At 40.0% G+C, this 17,296-nt stretch overlaps 2 protein-coding genes across 3 annotated transcripts in view; both read right to left on the bottom strand.

Annotated features, from left to right (window-relative positions):
- Nucleotides 1-281: 281 nt before the first annotated feature.
- fxyd5 (FXYD domain containing ion transport regulator 5) lies at nt 282-5,215 on the bottom strand. Of its 2 annotated transcripts, XM_068736366.1 has the most exons (10): nt 5,006-5,209; nt 3,633-3,678; nt 2,618-2,716; nt 2,384-2,503; nt 2,258-2,299; nt 1,694-1,753; nt 1,252-1,281; nt 1,088-1,162; nt 950-995; nt 282-471 (listed from the first exon to the last, which is right to left on the bottom strand). In XM_068736366.1, exons 1-10 carry the CDS (start codon nt 5,060-5,062, stop codon nt 447-449), a joined length of 600 nt encoding a protein of 199 aa, XP_068592467.1. In that variant the 5' UTR covers nt 5,063-5,209; the 3' UTR covers nt 282-446. The 2 variants fall into 2 exon arrangements, with proteins under 2 accessions (XP_068592467.1, XP_068592468.1); XM_068736367.1 differs by lacking the exons at nt 282-471; nt 950-995; nt 1,088-1,162 and having other exon boundaries at nt 1,257-1,346; nt 5,006-5,215.
- A 4,459-nt stretch (nt 5,216-9,674) lies between these two features.
- nphs1 (NPHS1 adhesion molecule, nephrin) overlaps nt 9,675-17,296 on the bottom strand; it is a 42,834-nt gene continuing 35,212 nt past the window's right edge. Inside the window, 11 exon segments of the mRNA XM_068735489.1 lie at nt 9,675-9,685; nt 9,954-10,023; nt 10,190-10,356; nt 10,566-10,644; nt 11,756-11,888; nt 12,241-12,289; nt 12,861-12,983; nt 13,301-13,351; nt 13,491-13,672; nt 14,083-14,194; nt 16,689-16,840. Of these exon segments, the coding sequence (XP_068591590.1) occupies nt 9,675-9,685; nt 9,954-10,023; nt 10,190-10,356; nt 10,566-10,644; nt 11,756-11,888; nt 12,241-12,289; nt 12,861-12,983; nt 13,301-13,351; nt 13,491-13,672; nt 14,083-14,194; nt 16,689-16,840 (1,129 nt within the window).

The raw sequence follows: 17,296 nt of genomic DNA, 5'->3' as shown, positions 1-17,296 counted from the left end.
GAGATTGTCAAGTATGGAATGTTATGGGTTTATTCTTCACAACCTTTAATAATAATAATCCTGGCTGTGAGACACAGCCTATGGCTGTTATCAGTTATAAGATAAAAGGTCATTGGAAACAAGCCTGCTTCATGGCTGAAGGTGTGATTAAAATATGAATCATCTCCTCATTATTTGCAAAGAGAAATAATCCCTTTTCAGTGCAGTTTTGCTAAGTATAGAAATGATGTTAGACAAAGATTAAGCAGGTGAGGGTTCCCTTTTTTCACTTGTCAGGCTGATTCATGTTTTCTATGTTTTATTGAGTGTTTTCATATGACACTGTTACCAAGCAGCATACAGTCTACATTCACACATATGATGGCAGATTTGTTTTTCTCTTGATGGACTCCTGGTTGGTTTCTTACAGCTCTGCACTTTTTTCAATGTACATATGCTCTCTCTCCTTATCCTTGGGCCACTCGATATGATCTGAAAAATAAACACACCGAACCGTTAAGGAATCAAACAGTATTTAAGCAATCAATTTTATTTATCCAACACAAACACACCACAGTAAGGAAAATAAACAATGTGCTTTGCAGTTTTTCTGTAACAGTTTCACCCAACAAATAGCTTAATCATAATCTTTTTGATCTATTAATCATCAGAGATTTTAGTCAGCATTCTGTTGAGCTATTATATGTCTGAAATGAATGATTGTTTGCAATATATCATCCAGTAGCCTGTGATATAAATTACTTAAATCATTCAACTGCAGTTTCCCCAAGAGCGTGATATAAGCACGGCTACCCTTCATGCACATGGACTGTAATTTAGACTGTCTGTCAGCTTTCATTGTCTTAAATTATTCAGCACTTGTGCTAATCATGCACCCCTCAAACAGTGCAAAAATACAGAATTTGAACATTCACTAGAATGAATGAAATAAAAAGCTGGAAGTACTTACTTTTTTGAACTTTTGTGACATCTGGAAAGCCGACAGGCCCTGCCACCTACAGTTAGAGATAAGCAAAAGAGTGAGAAAGGCAGTTGAATATACATAATTACAGTGTTTCACAAAAATGTCTTTCAGAGTCAAACTTACAGCCAATGACCATGATGCCCACCATGAAAAGCACTGCTGCAATGGACAGTCCAGCAATGCGCAGGGACTTATAATCTGGACATATAAAACATGAATCAAACACTCAACCATAGACACAAAATGAAAGAATACAAAAATATAAACAGTCAAATGTAGCTTCTCACCATAGGTGAAATCTTCATCCCACTTTGGATCTATAAGAAGTGAAAGCGGAATGGAAAGTATTGAATTAAGTTTGACTGTTGAACACAGGAAGCTTCTACAAGAAAAAAGAGAGAGAGAGGATCACCAGGGAACAACAGTCAGAGATAGCCTGACAGATCTACTGGCCCCGCTGACATGCTGTTGATGGTGTATCAAAACCCTATCTATGGTAAGCCAGCACAGCATGAGGACACAAATATCATATCTCTTCTTGCGTAAGGTACAATCAAGCATTAATCTGTTGGCAAGAGAGGAAGTGAGGTGCTCTGTTCTACCACTCCGCCATGGGCTTTGTTTGGAAGACAGGGAATTATGATACTGTCAGTCTGCCATGAGATAACAATAAAACCGCAATGCCTGTGGCATTTAAGGTAACTATGGAGTAGTAAAAAATGTTGGTACCCCAGGCAACATCTTGATGGGCTCCTTTTCTGGTGTTTTTCACTGATGTCACTGAGGATGCTGAAAAATATAGACAGTGAAAATATTAGTTTCCTTGACTTTTTTCCCTCTGTATTTAATATAAGTCATATGGTATATAATACAAAAGCATAATTATATATATATCGATATATTTGTTTTGGGACATATTGACCTATCTTATTTTTGCCATATGAGTCCCTGCATAATTCCATTCAGGTGCATTCCTAACTCATTATTTTAATTGACATTTTGAATATTTCAGTGGAATGGCTCTCTTAGGAAACCTTTTAATGCATATCAGTGGGCTCTCTGTCGCTCTCACTCTAGTTCTCTCCTTTTTCCCGGTCCGGTACAAAAAAACTCTTCTTTATATCTTAATAAGTACAGCGAGTTTAACATTTTCTAATTACCTCATAATTAGTTTTAAAGGGAGAAAGCTTTGGGAAAGCCTTTGCTATTGATGTGAGGGATGTTATAGCCAAACTCAATGGCTTCCACCAACTGGGTGTTCAAATATGTGAGGGACATGGTGCGGATTGTTACCTGGAGTGGGTGTGAACTTTGTTTTTGGTTTTGTTGTTGGAGCTAAAAGGAACAGAAACATAACAATCACATCAAGTTTAATTGAAATTATGGGTTTCACATATACAGCACTAACTACCAGTCTACCTGTTGAAGTCTTCATTTCTGATGGGGTGGTGTGGACATTGACTGGGATGCTGGTGCTAATGTTCTTGTTTGTGGTTGAGGAGTTAGCGTCTCTGGTGACTCTGCTTTCCACTCCTCTTCCTGTTACATCAAGAAAGCAAATGATTCATATGAAAATGATACTGAAAAGGAGATAGCCTCAATACCGAAGATGCTGCAAAGTGGCATTTCTCCAGATAGCCACGAGTGCCGTACCAGTAAGAGTTGAAGCGGCAGGCATTGTTGTTAAGTTCGCCATACTGTTGCTCACAGACTGCATTTGATCTGCGGGTGTGGAAGTCTGAGCCCTTGACACTGCATGCGAGGGAAAAAAGACACACTTTAATCACCAAAAACACAAGTCAGATGAAGCCTCACAGCGAGGCCTTGATACAGTAAACTTTACAGGAAGAACAAATAGCAGTGTTGTTTACCACTGTGATTTTCTCAAACAATGCTGTGATGTATTCCTGGCAGAGGCCAGACTTGAGAATGTCTGGCCATGCCGGCAAGAGGGGCCCCGCAGATGTACTGAGAGTATGTCACAGTTAAAGTCCTGTGAGTGGGGCAGTGCCGCACACACAAAGAAGTGGCTCTTTACAAAACCTCTGGCTACAACAGAGCTGGATTGTTGTGTGAGACTGCAGGACAGAGAGGCTGTTGTCTGTTTACTCTCTCAGCACCTTCCAATTAATGCGGTAGCTCTACAAAACCTCTACTTTCTTAGGCTAATGCTGTGATTCCAACTACTTTGATGAACCCATGTGCCTGGAACGTGACTAAAGGTCTGCAGTAGATGTGTCAGATATATTGTGTGGATGAAAACCTTAATTTGGTTAGTGGTAAACCTTATATATTACAGTCATCTACAGTTCTAAGATGTTTAGTGTGATCTTATCCCTCATCTGGACTGAGATTAGGGATAATCCTTCAGTCTTCTAAACCCACATTAGGATCCACATTATAATGTATACTCAGTATTCTTAGAAGTTATTACATTATCCTATATTTTTACAAAAAATAACCCTGATGACAACATACATATGGGAATTTACGCATACTGTAGGCTCTGCAGGTCTTCAAACTTCATGACACTTGTAACCTGTAATACTACTTCATTTTAGCATTTATATTTTAGCATTGCATTATCCTGTTGTGACTTGTGATCAAAGTGGCTGCTGTTACATAGTTACATAGTTACATGGCCTTGCGTTAAACTCAATGCACTCACCTTTAAACATGACAAGCAGGAAGAAGACCAAGTGGGTAAAATAAATCTGAAAGACAAAAAAACTAACATTATGAGTGGAGGAGATGACACAATGATGAAAGCATAAACCAAGTTATATCTCAACTGGTGTTTTAACAAGTTGAATTTCAATTTTTACAACAACATCTAAGATCTGCAAAAGTAATTCAGAGCCCCTCAAATATTATAGGTGACTGCATAAATGAGGAAAGGTCATATACTATAAATGCAGACACTGGATCTGTTGCAGAGGATTGGAGCAGATACACAGACAAAACATGTGCTCATGAGCAGACAGACACGGTTTATTTGCATCTCTTTAGCCAAAGTTCTAATGTTACAATTGAAGCGTGAGAGCATTCACGTTGGAACATTTTGTGCAGTGCAAATCTACCAGACAGGAAGTTGCACTCATTGAGGTTTGGCACCACATGGCAACCTCTCCTTCCTCCTTAAGCACACAACATCTCCCACACTCCTCACGCAGCATGACAAAAACTGATTCCTACTTTGAATGTCAAACTTTAGAAGATACACATATCATAACCACAATATTTTTTTCATTTTTATTCATTTGTCAAAAGTGAGTGATTGAGGCCGCACATTGCGTTTGCTATCCTCCCACACATGTCTGTGTTGAACTTTGTGGCACTATTGATCAAACTTCAATAACAAAAAGTTTGCTACTGTCACCAATTAAAAACTGGCATTGGAGGACGTGTCAAAACAACTCCTTTTACTGTAATGGAAATCCTGTAGGCCTACTAGTGAGCGACGTACTCTTTCCTCCCCCTCACAACATGTTGCCCCTAGCTTGAAACAAAACACTATAGACAAACAGAAGTAAGCAAAAAGCTGTCCGATATTGCATGATTTTATAGTAACACAGAGAACAACAGCTGCCAAGCACGTATATACAGCAGAGGCAGGTAGAATGACGGATAGAAGTCTGGGCCAGTGGCTCAGTTTGAATCCACCCCCAGCAGAAAATGAATCTCGATCTTTGACCTATCCTGGTGGCAGCTCATCCTCCGGGCGTGGAACAGTGTGACAGGTGAACGTCTGTGGTCGTCATGAGCTGCGACAGCTCAGATTAGCAGGTCATGCCAATCTTCATTTCACTCCAGAGCATATGTCAAGATCAGGCCTGTTTCCCCTGGGCTGTACAGGCGTCTTTCCCTTCCCCTAGCCTGACCTGCCTGCCTGTTTGTCAAATCTAGCACTCTAACTCACTCTCTGTCTGTCTGTTCATCCGTTTGTCTGTCGTCCTCCATCAATCTCTCTTTAGTATGCCTCACCAAAAACACCCCTTAGCCCTCTGATATTTAATCATCCATCCAGGCTATTATGCTTACCTTGGTATCCATCTTGTGAGGTGCTCGAGTCCAGAGATTCTTCCACATCGTCATCATCCACGGTGCTTTCTACTGTATGTCACTTCTGAAATGTTGTTAACCAACCACACCCATGTGCTCACCATCAGTACTTCCTCATTCAATTGTCTGAACTCTGTTTCAGTCTTTCAGTCTCTCGCTCACGCACTCTTTCTCATGACATTCTGTGGCTTCCAGTCTTTCACCCTCCCTCACTGCTCACAGTCTCTCAGCCCAGCAGCTTCTCTTCCTACTTTATTTCTGTTTCTTTATAGTACACTGTCTTTTATTGTGTGTCTTTGCCTGTCTCTTTCTCCATGCTCATACAATCATTTATGACCACAAGACCATGCGTCATCTGTGTCCATGTTGCTGTGTCACAAACAAGAAATGACCTTGTTGTAATGAGAAACTGTTGATATACTGACAAATGCAGTACAAATTGGAAGCATTTTTGCTTCCTGTGAATGGTGAACAGTTTAATAAAATATCCTCCCTTGAAAACGCTAACATTAAGGATGTTCTGAAATACGTATGGCTGTGAAGAACAATATATTCTGTACTTTAAATACCAACTAGGCCAACATGCAACCATAGAAGAAGCAATTGTATTTCTTGAGTACATCTTCAAACTTAAAAAAAAAGAACACATCTAACTCACTTAAATATTACCACAGAAAACATCCACCACTGTCACATTGCACTGAAGGGTTTTTGAAGTCACAGTCTTCAACTATTGCTTCAAGACTGCAAGATTGGTGTGTGTGATTTTGACTCAACAGCATTAACCAACTGAAGAGGACAAATCTAGCTGTTGCAGCAGACAAAGCATGCAATTCAACCACAATAGCAGAGGACAGTCTTTGTCCAGAGTGGATGCTTTTGGATCAGCTTATACTCACAGCTTGTCACATTTTGATAAAGCAATTGTTAACTCTTTTTAAAAGCATCTTTCAAGGTGATAAATTCCAAATTCAGAGCATATCTATGATTGAGGGATTGCCTCCACGTGGCTCTCAACATCGCGATAGCTGAGCCAGCGTCTAACGGTGCTAACAACGCTAAAGTGCTAACAACGCTAAAGTGCTAGCAACAGCAACAGTGCTAACAGAACTAAGAGAGGGGAACCAGAGGCAATTTTGTTTTTCCTAGGATGATGAGGAAATGATTGGCCCTACTCGCCTCTGATTGGCTAGCACTCACTGCCGTCGATCGTTGGATTGGATAATGTTAGAATATCATGGTAAGTCAATCAAGGCAGAGTACACCACATCAGCGACAGAATAGGGCGGGTCATGCCTTTGCCTCTCTAGGAAAAACAAATTTATGAACCGAAGGTGGGCGTCAGTCGCAAAATATAGGACTGTTGACTTACCCATTTTATGCTTCCAGCCAATCATATTATAAGATACAACCTGGCAAGTAATAGATAACCAATCACATCTGCTTGTACACAAATATGATTAGAAGAACATCAATCTGTAAACACTTACTAATAATGTCTTCCTTTTTTCCCCATTCTGTTTGTCATTTTAGCTGAGCATTTTTGTTGATTACAAATCATCAGACAATATTGATTTATGTATGGATGTAGGTTTACACATAAATAAATGTGTGGATTATTTGAAAATACATTTCAGACAGTGATTTATAAATGCAAAAACATCAGGCAAAATGCATTTGTACACTCTGTCAGATCAGACTTAATGTTTTTAATAATAACAGCTTGTTTTTCTCTTTTTGTCATCTTTATATCCTAGTGTTGGAGTGGGAGTGTAGGCGCATTTAAATGAGTGAGATGCAGAGAGGGACGTTTGAAATGTGCTTACATATGGGTAAGAAATACACCCAGGTTTAAATGTGGCTTAAAAAAGAAAGACATTTTTCTTATGATGAATATAATGTGTACCTTTGTGAAAAAAATACCTGGAGAGTAATGAGTGTCTGGATTTAAATTTTGCTTAATAAAGCCTGCACTATTTCAAATCCATAACTCAACCTTTTTTTCTGCAATATCCTTGGGCTCTACTAGCATATCTACTTTTCTGTGGTTTTATTTTTACTCCTACATTTCCATGGGGTCTGATGCCGATGGCCAGTCATCAAACTCATCTTTAATTTAAGATGCTCCTTTAGTTTCAATGTGCTCTCAGATCTGCCCTTATCAAAATTAACAATTAATTGTTGTTTTCACTTCCTAGCTATCTTTCATGAACTATTGTTATATTTATTCAGTTGTATTCTTTCATCCACATAGGAGGGTAAATTACTTCCTCATTACTGACAACAGGAGAGAACACCCACAATGTGAGTCATAATAACTGCCAGTAAAATCATGTTCTAATTTGTAAAACCTGTGGTTGCTTTTGATTTGATTTCTATTTAGTTCAAATTATTAGAATCCAAATAATGAGAGCAAAGACAGGGTTTGCAGAAATTTGAGTTCAATTTTCGTCAGCTCCCCACTGGTAGCACAACCTGATAAAGGAGCATTATTCAATTTCTTATTTGTTTTCCAAATAAAAAATGTTCAGGAGAGGTGTAAAAAGAACGTGAAAACACTCTGAGAGCTGAGGTAATTAAAGTCTCTTATTTGTTTCTCTTTTGACTTAATTGTGCACTCCTGCAGCCTGAATGATCGAGCTCCCTCGAGATTCTTCTGAACGCATCATATCAAAACATTCATGAGGCAAGTGAGGAAAAATAGAAGTTGACATACAGCATTGAGCTGTCAAGCCTGCAGTTTAGCAGATTACTGTTCTTGCCTGAGCTGAAATGATACATCATGAACAGGCTTTGGTTTGAACACAGCAGTCATTTTGACAGGAACTTAAACAATTGTTCAGTAATGAGACAAACATACCTTGACAGCTCATGATGGAGAATAGCAAGCCTAATTGAGGGAACACAGCTCTGTGAAACATTGAGATTTATCTCCAGGCAGTCAGGCCATTGAGGAAGCAGAATATTGTAGGTTGTACAAATATTAGGACAACAACAACCTCACCAGGATTTGCAATATCACCTCTTTTAGTAAATATTTCCTCTGTATTTTACAGTAACAACCCAAAAAAGAGTGACGTATGAAGGTTGCTCCAGCTAAAGAACAAGTCATGAGGCAGACAAAATCCATCTTCATCAAAAATAAAAAAGTGAACATTTCTATTGGGGAAAAATGAATTAAGATTAAACATTTTTTTCTTTTTTTATATGTGTGTCTCATTGGACTATATGTGTTGCCTGTGTTGTGTTTCTGTGTTTTGTGTGTGTACTCATGAGACTGATGTGACGAATCGTACTTAACGGAAAAGCAGAAGCTGGAAGCAGAACTAGGATGCATGCATAACGGCTCTGTGTACAGATGTAAGCCCAGTCGCTATTTGCGTAATTTACAAGGCAGCGAGAACCTAAAAGAGCGATCGAAACTTTGAGCAAGTTACTGATCTCTGCACAGAGAACATTAAAAGACAGTTACACAAATACACAGAGCACTTCAACCTTATTATTGTCATACAGGAAGACACCATCTTCATGGTTCCATGGATGTCAATGGTGCCACTTTTGTCCAAGTGAAATATCTGAACAACAATTAGATAAATAGGAAAGTTGTTCCAAACGGTCATGGTTCCCCTTGACTTTTCACCTTGCACCATTATCAGGTCAAAAAAAAAATTCTTGTGTAAAGCAACTTTGGTTTTGTAAAGTTTTCTATAAATACAGATTCTAACTATTGTAAACTGTATGCTGTGGTGTGACACTATACAATGGACTGCTTTTCTTTTAACTACAATTTGAACAATAATGGAAATCATTGAAGAGGAGAGTAGATCTTTTTTGTAGCAGTAGCCAGAGTAGCAGCTTAGCCTAACCCTCTCTTCCCGATTCTCTCTCTTTTATTTTTAACTGTCCACTCTCAGTGAGACAAATTCCCTGCACGGTCTCCCTCTCTCTCACTGATACTGTGAGCTGAACTTCAATCCAAGAGAAAATAGGATTAGAGTCTGGCCCTAGATATGGCTTTACCTCCTGAAGACATAACCATGCTAAATATCACTCAGTACAATCCCATTGCAGGGATTCCCATGGACTAACTGTGAAACTCTTTGTATCAGCGGACGGCCAACTGTTGTCAGCTCCTCATCTGGATACATGTTTGAAAGTGTTCACATTGTATGGGTCAAAAAGGATGCTGTCTGATTGGGTGGCACTGTGAGTCCTTGCTGCTTCTGACCCAGTGCCACCGTGAGGGGCTGCCCTTCTCCGGGCGAAAAACAGCTTTGTCAGTCCATTTTTGTCTCTAACTGATTGATTCACGTCTACCTGCAGGCCAAAGAAAACTAGAACAAGGGTAAAGGTGAAAGAACAAAGAGAGGAAGATCACAGAGGGAGAATAAAAAAGCTGGTGGCTGGTTTAAGTTAAAACAAAAAAGCACATACAGTAGCATTTTGTCTTAATTGCATGGCTTGAGACTTAAATATATATATATATATATATATATATATATATATATATATATATATATATATATATATATATATATATATATGTATATATATATATATATATATATATATATATATATTTTAAATCTTTCTTGTATTGTAATTTGCTTCTGTTCAGCTTCTTCAGATTTCCATATTTTACTGTAGGTCAACTTACATCTGAGGAATGTAAACAATATACACAGAAAAACTGAGAGTGAAATAATGTATTATATAACATTTTACATCAAGCGTTCCAGCTCCATTCTACAATTGTTACAGGTATATTCAATGTGACTTGTGAGATACAATTCAAAAGGTTTTGTATTAATATCATAATAATAATATTATCTGCTATACAACACTGTACTCAATGACTACTGTTGAATCACAAGCCCTGTCATAGCGTATTTGTCTGCTCTGACCTTCTCATTCTAGACTAATTCACCTCGTAGTTCAAAGGGAAGATCAGACTCTCTCCGCGGTTGTCGAACAGCCCTCACTCTCTCAGCTGCCTGCTGAGAGACAGATTGCATCTCAGTTACCATTACTTACGTGATAAGGCTACAGTACATCATCTACCTTTACAATGGATTTATTTTGCAACCCAATTGTGATATCATCAAATGTAAATAATATATCAAACAGGAGCTATCATCATAGGTTGGGGTTTTGTTTACAGACCTGAGGGTAGGCTGGTAGTCTCCACTCGTTCCTTTGATGAGGCAATCTGTGGTCAAACAAGGACGAAGAGGAAGGAAGAGGGGAAGCCAGGATGTCCTGGTATAGACCCATGTCTCTCACGTCTTCATACAGATGGCTGTGAGAGTCCACAGGGAGGTGGGTGACACCTTGAAGAGTATATGGAAATGCATACGCAAAACATGAATATTTTCGAGTGGCTAACAATAAGAGAAATCAAAAAATACTCCCAAGCTTTTTCAAACAAGTTCAAACAACAACAACAGATTCAGCTCCCGATTGGCTGGGACTGCATCATATTTTGGAAATGAGGTGTTTACTGTTGCCTTGTTTACTCTGAGGTATATTTGTGTCTTACCGAGCCTACGCGTTTCCTCAGGGAGTGGGCTAAGAGGCGGATTGTAGTCACCGGTGGGGTAATAATGATGGGAACTTTCCTGAAATTAGCAAAACAGAAGAAATAGTATAAGATTAGCTTTGACCTTAAGTCAACATCAGGTAAATGACAAAGCCACATGTGTTGCATCAGTGCAGAGGGGGTTGTAGTGAATTCTTGGATGGACCGTTCACCCACATTGTTTGATCATAAGCTTCTAGAAAGATTCAACCATACCGATAGGTTTGGTTTTATTTGCCTTGCTTTATGTAAATCCATCGTCGAGATTTTTGGATGGATGTCTGAGGCAGCCAGGTGAGAAAGAGAGAGAGACAAGGAGAGAGGGACAGAGAGAGAGAGAGAAAGAGAGAGAGAGAGAAAGAAAGAAAGAGAGAGAGAGAAAGGGAGAAAGAGAGAGTAGGCCTCTCTCCCATACAACAGAGGTGAATAAACTTGCTATGCACATTTGTAATTAGAACTACTGAAGAAGACAGACGATATCGTCCCTATGAAAATAGCTGACAGTGAAGTGGAACATCTAATTGGTATTTATAGACGGAAATGTTGCTGTTTTTAATACTGTGATGACCATGTATTGGGGTGCAGGCAGAAATCTCAGGGTCGAATATGTCAAAACTATCTGCATTGAAGGTCAGATATCATGACAGGAAAATGGAAAATTATGTTTTTTGGTAATTTGGCCAAACCAACGCTTACTGTTATGTACTGTATTGAATTAGGGGAAAGATAAAGCCTTCCTCCGTGGGGATTTGAGGTTTCATTATACCCCATCCTGACAGCAGTGCTATCTGTTTTCTTCTACCTCGCTCAACAGTTTTCTTCAAGGTTCAAATCCTTGCTGGCCTTTTTAAAGTACAAAATGATAATTTCTCTGAGATCGATGTGCATTTTGAATGCTAATTGTGAGGTATTGATCTGTGTTCCATCTCTATGCACAGCTAAAGGTTCCATTAGTTTATCTATCCATTTTCCCCGTTATGGCTGAATTCTCCACTTCCTCCCCTGTCAGATCCCATCACCCCCTGTCTAACCTCTTTCCTCCCCTCATCTGTTTACTCAGCCTCTCTGTGTCGCTGCATATTTTCTCAATGGCTCTTTTCTGTTTGTCTCATCCCGCTCTTTCCTTTCTTCCTCCTCTCTCTCGCTCGTACCGCTGCATAGCTCTCGTAGACATTGCTGTCTGTTTCCGATCCAGAGTCGATGAGGAGAGTGCGCTGGGCTGTGGCGTTGATCTTATCTCTGCTCTCATACTTGTTGGAGTTGCTTACAGTTGACTGACTGGACCTGCATTGAAAAATCAGATTGTGTCATTACTTGTACTTTCTTGATTTATTTCTCATTTCTTGATCCCCAATATGAACTACCAGAGATGCAAAACACTCAGCACACAGCAACTTTTTTATTGCATACATTAAATTCTTAATAACAGTGCTTCATGTGGTGCATGTACAGGTTTATTGACGGATTGTGGTGCAAGTTTGATGACACTAATATGAGTAGATATTGACAGAGGCTTGTTGTTTTGCGTGCCTGGCGGTTTTAGTTGCTGGGTCAGCCAATAGACAAGGTCTTTGACTTCTTAAAGTGGATTGGATGTGTGTCTCTTTATTACTTCTACTAAAGGGCCTTAACTTACCCCCCCTTTTCACTCTTCGTTCCATCCAACACGCTGCCTCCTCTCTCCGCTGCAGTGAGAACAGAAACAGTAGGGAAAGAGGCTTAGTGTTAGGAAATTAGAACTTGAAGAGAAGAGCATCATCTCATAAGCACTGAAATTGATCGGAGCAAAAAAAGGGCCAGAGAGTGAGAGTGAAAGACAAGTACGCTGTATAAAATATATGTAAAAACCAGAGGGCAGAGCAAGGTGAGGAATGAAAAATAAAAGATAGACAGGGACAACTTGACAGTTAGATTGAAGAACAAATAGAAAGAGACAGAAGGAGAGATGGAGAGAGGACATAACGCTAGCAAATGAGATAAAAGATATGGACAAAACACAGAAGTGACAGCTTTGAAGGATGAATGTGGCAGGAGGTAGAAGCTCAGACAACAAGCAGAAGGAGAGGAGACAGGATAGACAGATAGAAAGGGGGGACATGGAGAGATGAGAAGAGAGTGAGAGGCCGAGCTGACAATTGCATCATGGCACTGGAGTAATCTCCTTAGAGCATTGTTGAGGAATAGGGACATTATAATGCCAGAAAGTGATGGAGGAAACACTTTCACATCGGTGGATGAAAAGATCATTATGGTTACCTGTCTGGCCTCGCCTCTTTTTCCACCTCAATCCAAAGAAGCAACCCAGTGAATTAAATACCATCAGGACTCCAAACGTCACTGTGAACACCACTGTCAAATAGGCTGGCAGTCCACTTGCACCTAGTTTGACAAAACATTAGAAACAGTTTATCTCAATGCCTAACAATCAACATTAAAACAGAAGTAATATGGATATTTTGGGTGGATAAAAAACAGGCCCAACCCCTCTGTCAATTGTCTTTATTGATTAAAGATTATCAGAGGGGGGAAAGTATGGGTAGGCACCATGACAACTGCTACTCTAGTAGAGCAAATATTACCAGCCTTGGAAGTGCATACATTAACATGATTTAGCCAAATGAAGCTAGCTGCTGTGCAAACAGCAATTTCCAACTGCCCGTAAGAGCTTTTGCTGGGAGTTGTGATAAAGGACTTACTCTGTAAGACTGAGTCATCATCTGTTTGGACTTCTCCCACGTCTGGCCTCTCTGTAGAGAAAGAGAAGGAATAACAGAAACTTACATGCCACACTTCTGCAAAATACACTTATATTCATGTATTATAGATTATCAGATGGTTTTACAGTACAGGCCTTTCGGTGTCAAGCTGGGGTTACTCTAAACTGACCCTTGGTGGTGATGGTCAGTACTGCATTGTTGTCAGCATAGTCGCTCTCTCCCATTACATTGAGGGCATTGACTGAGAAGTTGTAGGTGGTGACAGGCTGCAGCCCAGGGACAGTGAAAGTTGTTGCTCTGGGAGGAAAGACATCCATGTATAGGAAACTGGCTGACTTATCCCAACGGTATCTGTCAACCAAAAGGCACTGTCAAGTACAATAATATTATCATGCAAGAATGTCATTCTAACACCATCATTCTGATGGCGGCTGTGGTTCAGGATATGGATTGGTTCGTCCACTAATCAGAAGATCTGCGGTTCGATCTCTGGCTCCTCCAGTCAGCATATTGAAGTGTCCTTCAGCAATATAGCAAACCCCAAATTGCTCTCAAATGGTGTGCCATCACGTGTGATAAGCATTAGATTGGATCCAGATGAGCAGTTTGGCAACTCGTATGGAAGCCTCTTCCATCAGTGTATGAATGTGTGTGTGAATGGGCTGAATATTGGATTAATGTAAAGCACTTTGAGAGGTCGTAAGACCATAAAGGTGCTATATAAATGCAAGGCCATTTACAATCCTTCCAAGACATCCTACCTGACACGAAATCTTTGCCACAAACCACCATTGAAGCCGGGGATCCACTCCAGAGTGACTGAGTCGTGGGAGGCGCCGACTTGGCGAAACAACGAAGGAGGATCTGGTCGATCTGAAGGGGAAAGGAAATGAGAAATGTGGGAAAAAAAGCAAACGTGCCTTCGATTTTGTGAGAATACTGAAGAGCAGAACACGTTCACTCGACAGGTGGCTATTGGAAAGGCTTTAGGGTGCTAAGAAATGGAGATGTGTGCCATGAGATAGTCAAGTGATTATATCTGCAGACTCTGAAATAACACCTGAGGCCCTGCTGGCCCATACGAGCGTGCCTCTCCTACGGCCTCTCTGCTTTGGAGCGGTTATAAATAGACAAATTGATATTACTAAGAGAGTGCTGAGCTGATGTTCTTCTTGATTGAAATAGAAGAGGAAAACACATGAACCAGTGATAACGGTTCAGAGCAAAACTATGATTTGTGGGTGTGACATATTGTTAAGTACTACAGCATTTTAAGTTTGAAAAATTTAGTTAAGAAAATTGATAATAACGGCTATTGATAAATAACGCAAAGGACTAAATAAAATTCAATCAAGGAGGAGAGATGATCATCATGATAAAAACTTGTTTTTTAACAGTATATCTCTTCTTAATCACAGCTTATTTGAAAGAACATATTTTTCACAGCACCAGCTTTGCATCTTTTAACAGCGCGCCACTCCTCATCTGCTTTTTCTTAAGGTTGTGCTATGTTCTATGAATGATCAGGAGACATGGGCAGATGGCTGATCCATCTCAGAACAAAGTGGCGGATTTGTCCAATTTATTTGACCAAAGTCATGCAATGAAGGATGAAGCCTCTTGATTATTATCAATATTGTGAATAAAGATCAAAGGAGGCTAACCAGGCCTTCAGTCAGGCACTGCTTCAGTCAGGGTAGTGAAGGGAAAGTGGATTATTTTGCATTTGGAGCATGTAAAAAAGAAGGGTGGTTTTGAGGGCAGAGGGAGAGATAATCAAGGAGAGAAGGAGGAGAGATAGTTGAGCAGCAACGTAAGAAGGGGATGCTCTACTCGTCTCTGGCTCCAGGCTGGAGCCCAGTTTGCCGAGTAAATAATTCCCACTATCAGCTCTACTCATAAGATTCCCGGGCAAAGAGGTCAGCCTTATTTGGATTTTGTCTCCTTCAAATCCATAAAGCACCATACTGAGAAAAGAAAGCCCCTCTCTTCCTCTCGAGCTCTAGAATGATAAGAAAGCATACACAATCTATTATCACTGCGTCAGATTAATTATGAATATTCACAGCACTAACAAAGTGACTGGGGAAAAACAGGGCCAATATTGGATTGTATTTTATGGTTTTTATAGTAAACATTAAATGTGTCCAATGGTGGCTGTGGGCCTTCGCTGAGAGCAGGACTGTGTTGATAATGGCGGTGGTGCAAGGATACACTGGTAGCTTGAAGGCAGAAAAGTCTAAGCACGCTGGGAGAGCAAAGCCTATCACTGCAGCATTATCTGAGGAGTGAAGTGCTGCTATAGGCAAAATGATAAGGTAGCGATAGAGGAATGAAGTAAGTTCCTTAAAGGGCGAACACTCAGGAGCAACAGCTCTCTCCAGTTTGCATTTTCAGTGGCCCTCCCACACTATTGTAATGTTGCTGGAAAAGGCTGATAAACCTTGGACAAAGCAGCACAGACACAATTATTTTGAGATGCTGCCAAATTAGAACCAAAGGAATAGTTTGTGCTCCACTGCCAAGTACGTGATATGCATAATCCCTACATGATGTGTGCTCTAACCACTGACTGATCATTTGCCGTTCGTTTAAAGATGCATTAGGTGATTTTTGACCACTAAGGAGAAGAAAGAGAGGCCTGGCAAACAATAATGTAGGTTTAGCAGCAAACTATTTCTTACACATCTACACTATCTCATCTTGTAGCTCTGATTTACTCCACTAACTATGTCTGTGTCTTTTCATCACTAGATGCTTGACTTTCTTCACAATCAACTCCTCTACTTGTTTGGTGGTAAGAGCTTTTTGTTTTTAGATTGGGGAGTGTGTTGATGAAAATGCGAAAGCGAGAATGGGCTTATCCAGAGCCAGTGTTTTCTTTGTCCATTCTGGGTTACTGTAGAAACATGGCGGCCGGCTCAGTGAAGAAGACCCGCTCCGTATGTCAATAAAAAAAGTAGAGCTGGGTGTTAATTCTCAGTGGCTTGGTATTACAAGTGACCCCTCCACACAACAGTCATTTGATTCAATGGGAATTTTAAAAAATGCTTTATGCATTTTTAACATTTCATTGCTGTCTATAGAAAACTATGTGTCCCTGAATTTAGTGATTTTTAAACTATACTGACATATCAAGTGGTCCTCAACTGAAATGAGAAAATTCTCCCCCATCTAAAGCTAAATACACCATTGAAAGACCTATTGAATTATCCAATGATGCATTTCTACAACACTGAGACAGGTTTCTTTTTCTTAGCACATAAAAAGTTGATGCATCAGAGGTACGTGGTTTCTAGACAACCTCAGTCACCCAGAGACACACACCCATACACACAGAAACCACAAATGTACAAAGATGAAGTACTTGTGCTGACGAGCTGGATGTCTAGCGTGTCCTCCCCAAGTGAATTGCGACCAGTGCAGCTGAAGATAGCGTAGTCCAGAGCTGCACTCACATTTACAACTCTAACTGTGCTGGTGTGGAAGGAGCCCTCCCTCACGGTCTGCTCCTCATACCTGCAGCACGCACGTACACAAACACACACACCCACAGCAAGAGAGATAAATCCTGAGCAGGCAGACAGCAGGGATTGTGATGTCCTGCGGATTGCACTAAGTCTCCCAATTTCACACATCAAAGAAGCATTAAACAGGTATTTGCATAGTGAAAAGCAAGGTATAAAATGCACTAAATCTGGATTCAGTGGTGAAATAGCAAGAAATAGCAAAAGAATATATTATATTAGTGTAAAACCTTATCTAATTGTCAGGATTCAACAATATGTAACCAAATGCTGCCTGTAGCACCGAAGTTAATGTGAGTGCTGGAGGGATGTATTTTTGAAGGCCAACCCTGGAAGTTAGCGTCTCACTGGTTCCCTCGAAAAACAAGACAGATTTTTACATTGGATTTTGGATAATTACAGAAAATAAGCTCTACAGAAAACACAAGTTTATGTTTTATATACGTTT

The sequence above is a fragment of the Cebidichthys violaceus genome, unplaced genomic scaffold, assembly GCF_023349555.1.
Source record: "Cebidichthys violaceus isolate CVI_PGR_0920_01 unplaced genomic scaffold, fCebVio1.0.p SCAF_7, whole genome shotgun sequence".
Classification (NCBI taxonomy): Eukaryota; Metazoa; Chordata; class Actinopteri; order Perciformes; family Stichaeidae; genus Cebidichthys; species Cebidichthys violaceus.
This window is presented reverse-complemented; position numbering and strand designations above follow the sequence as displayed.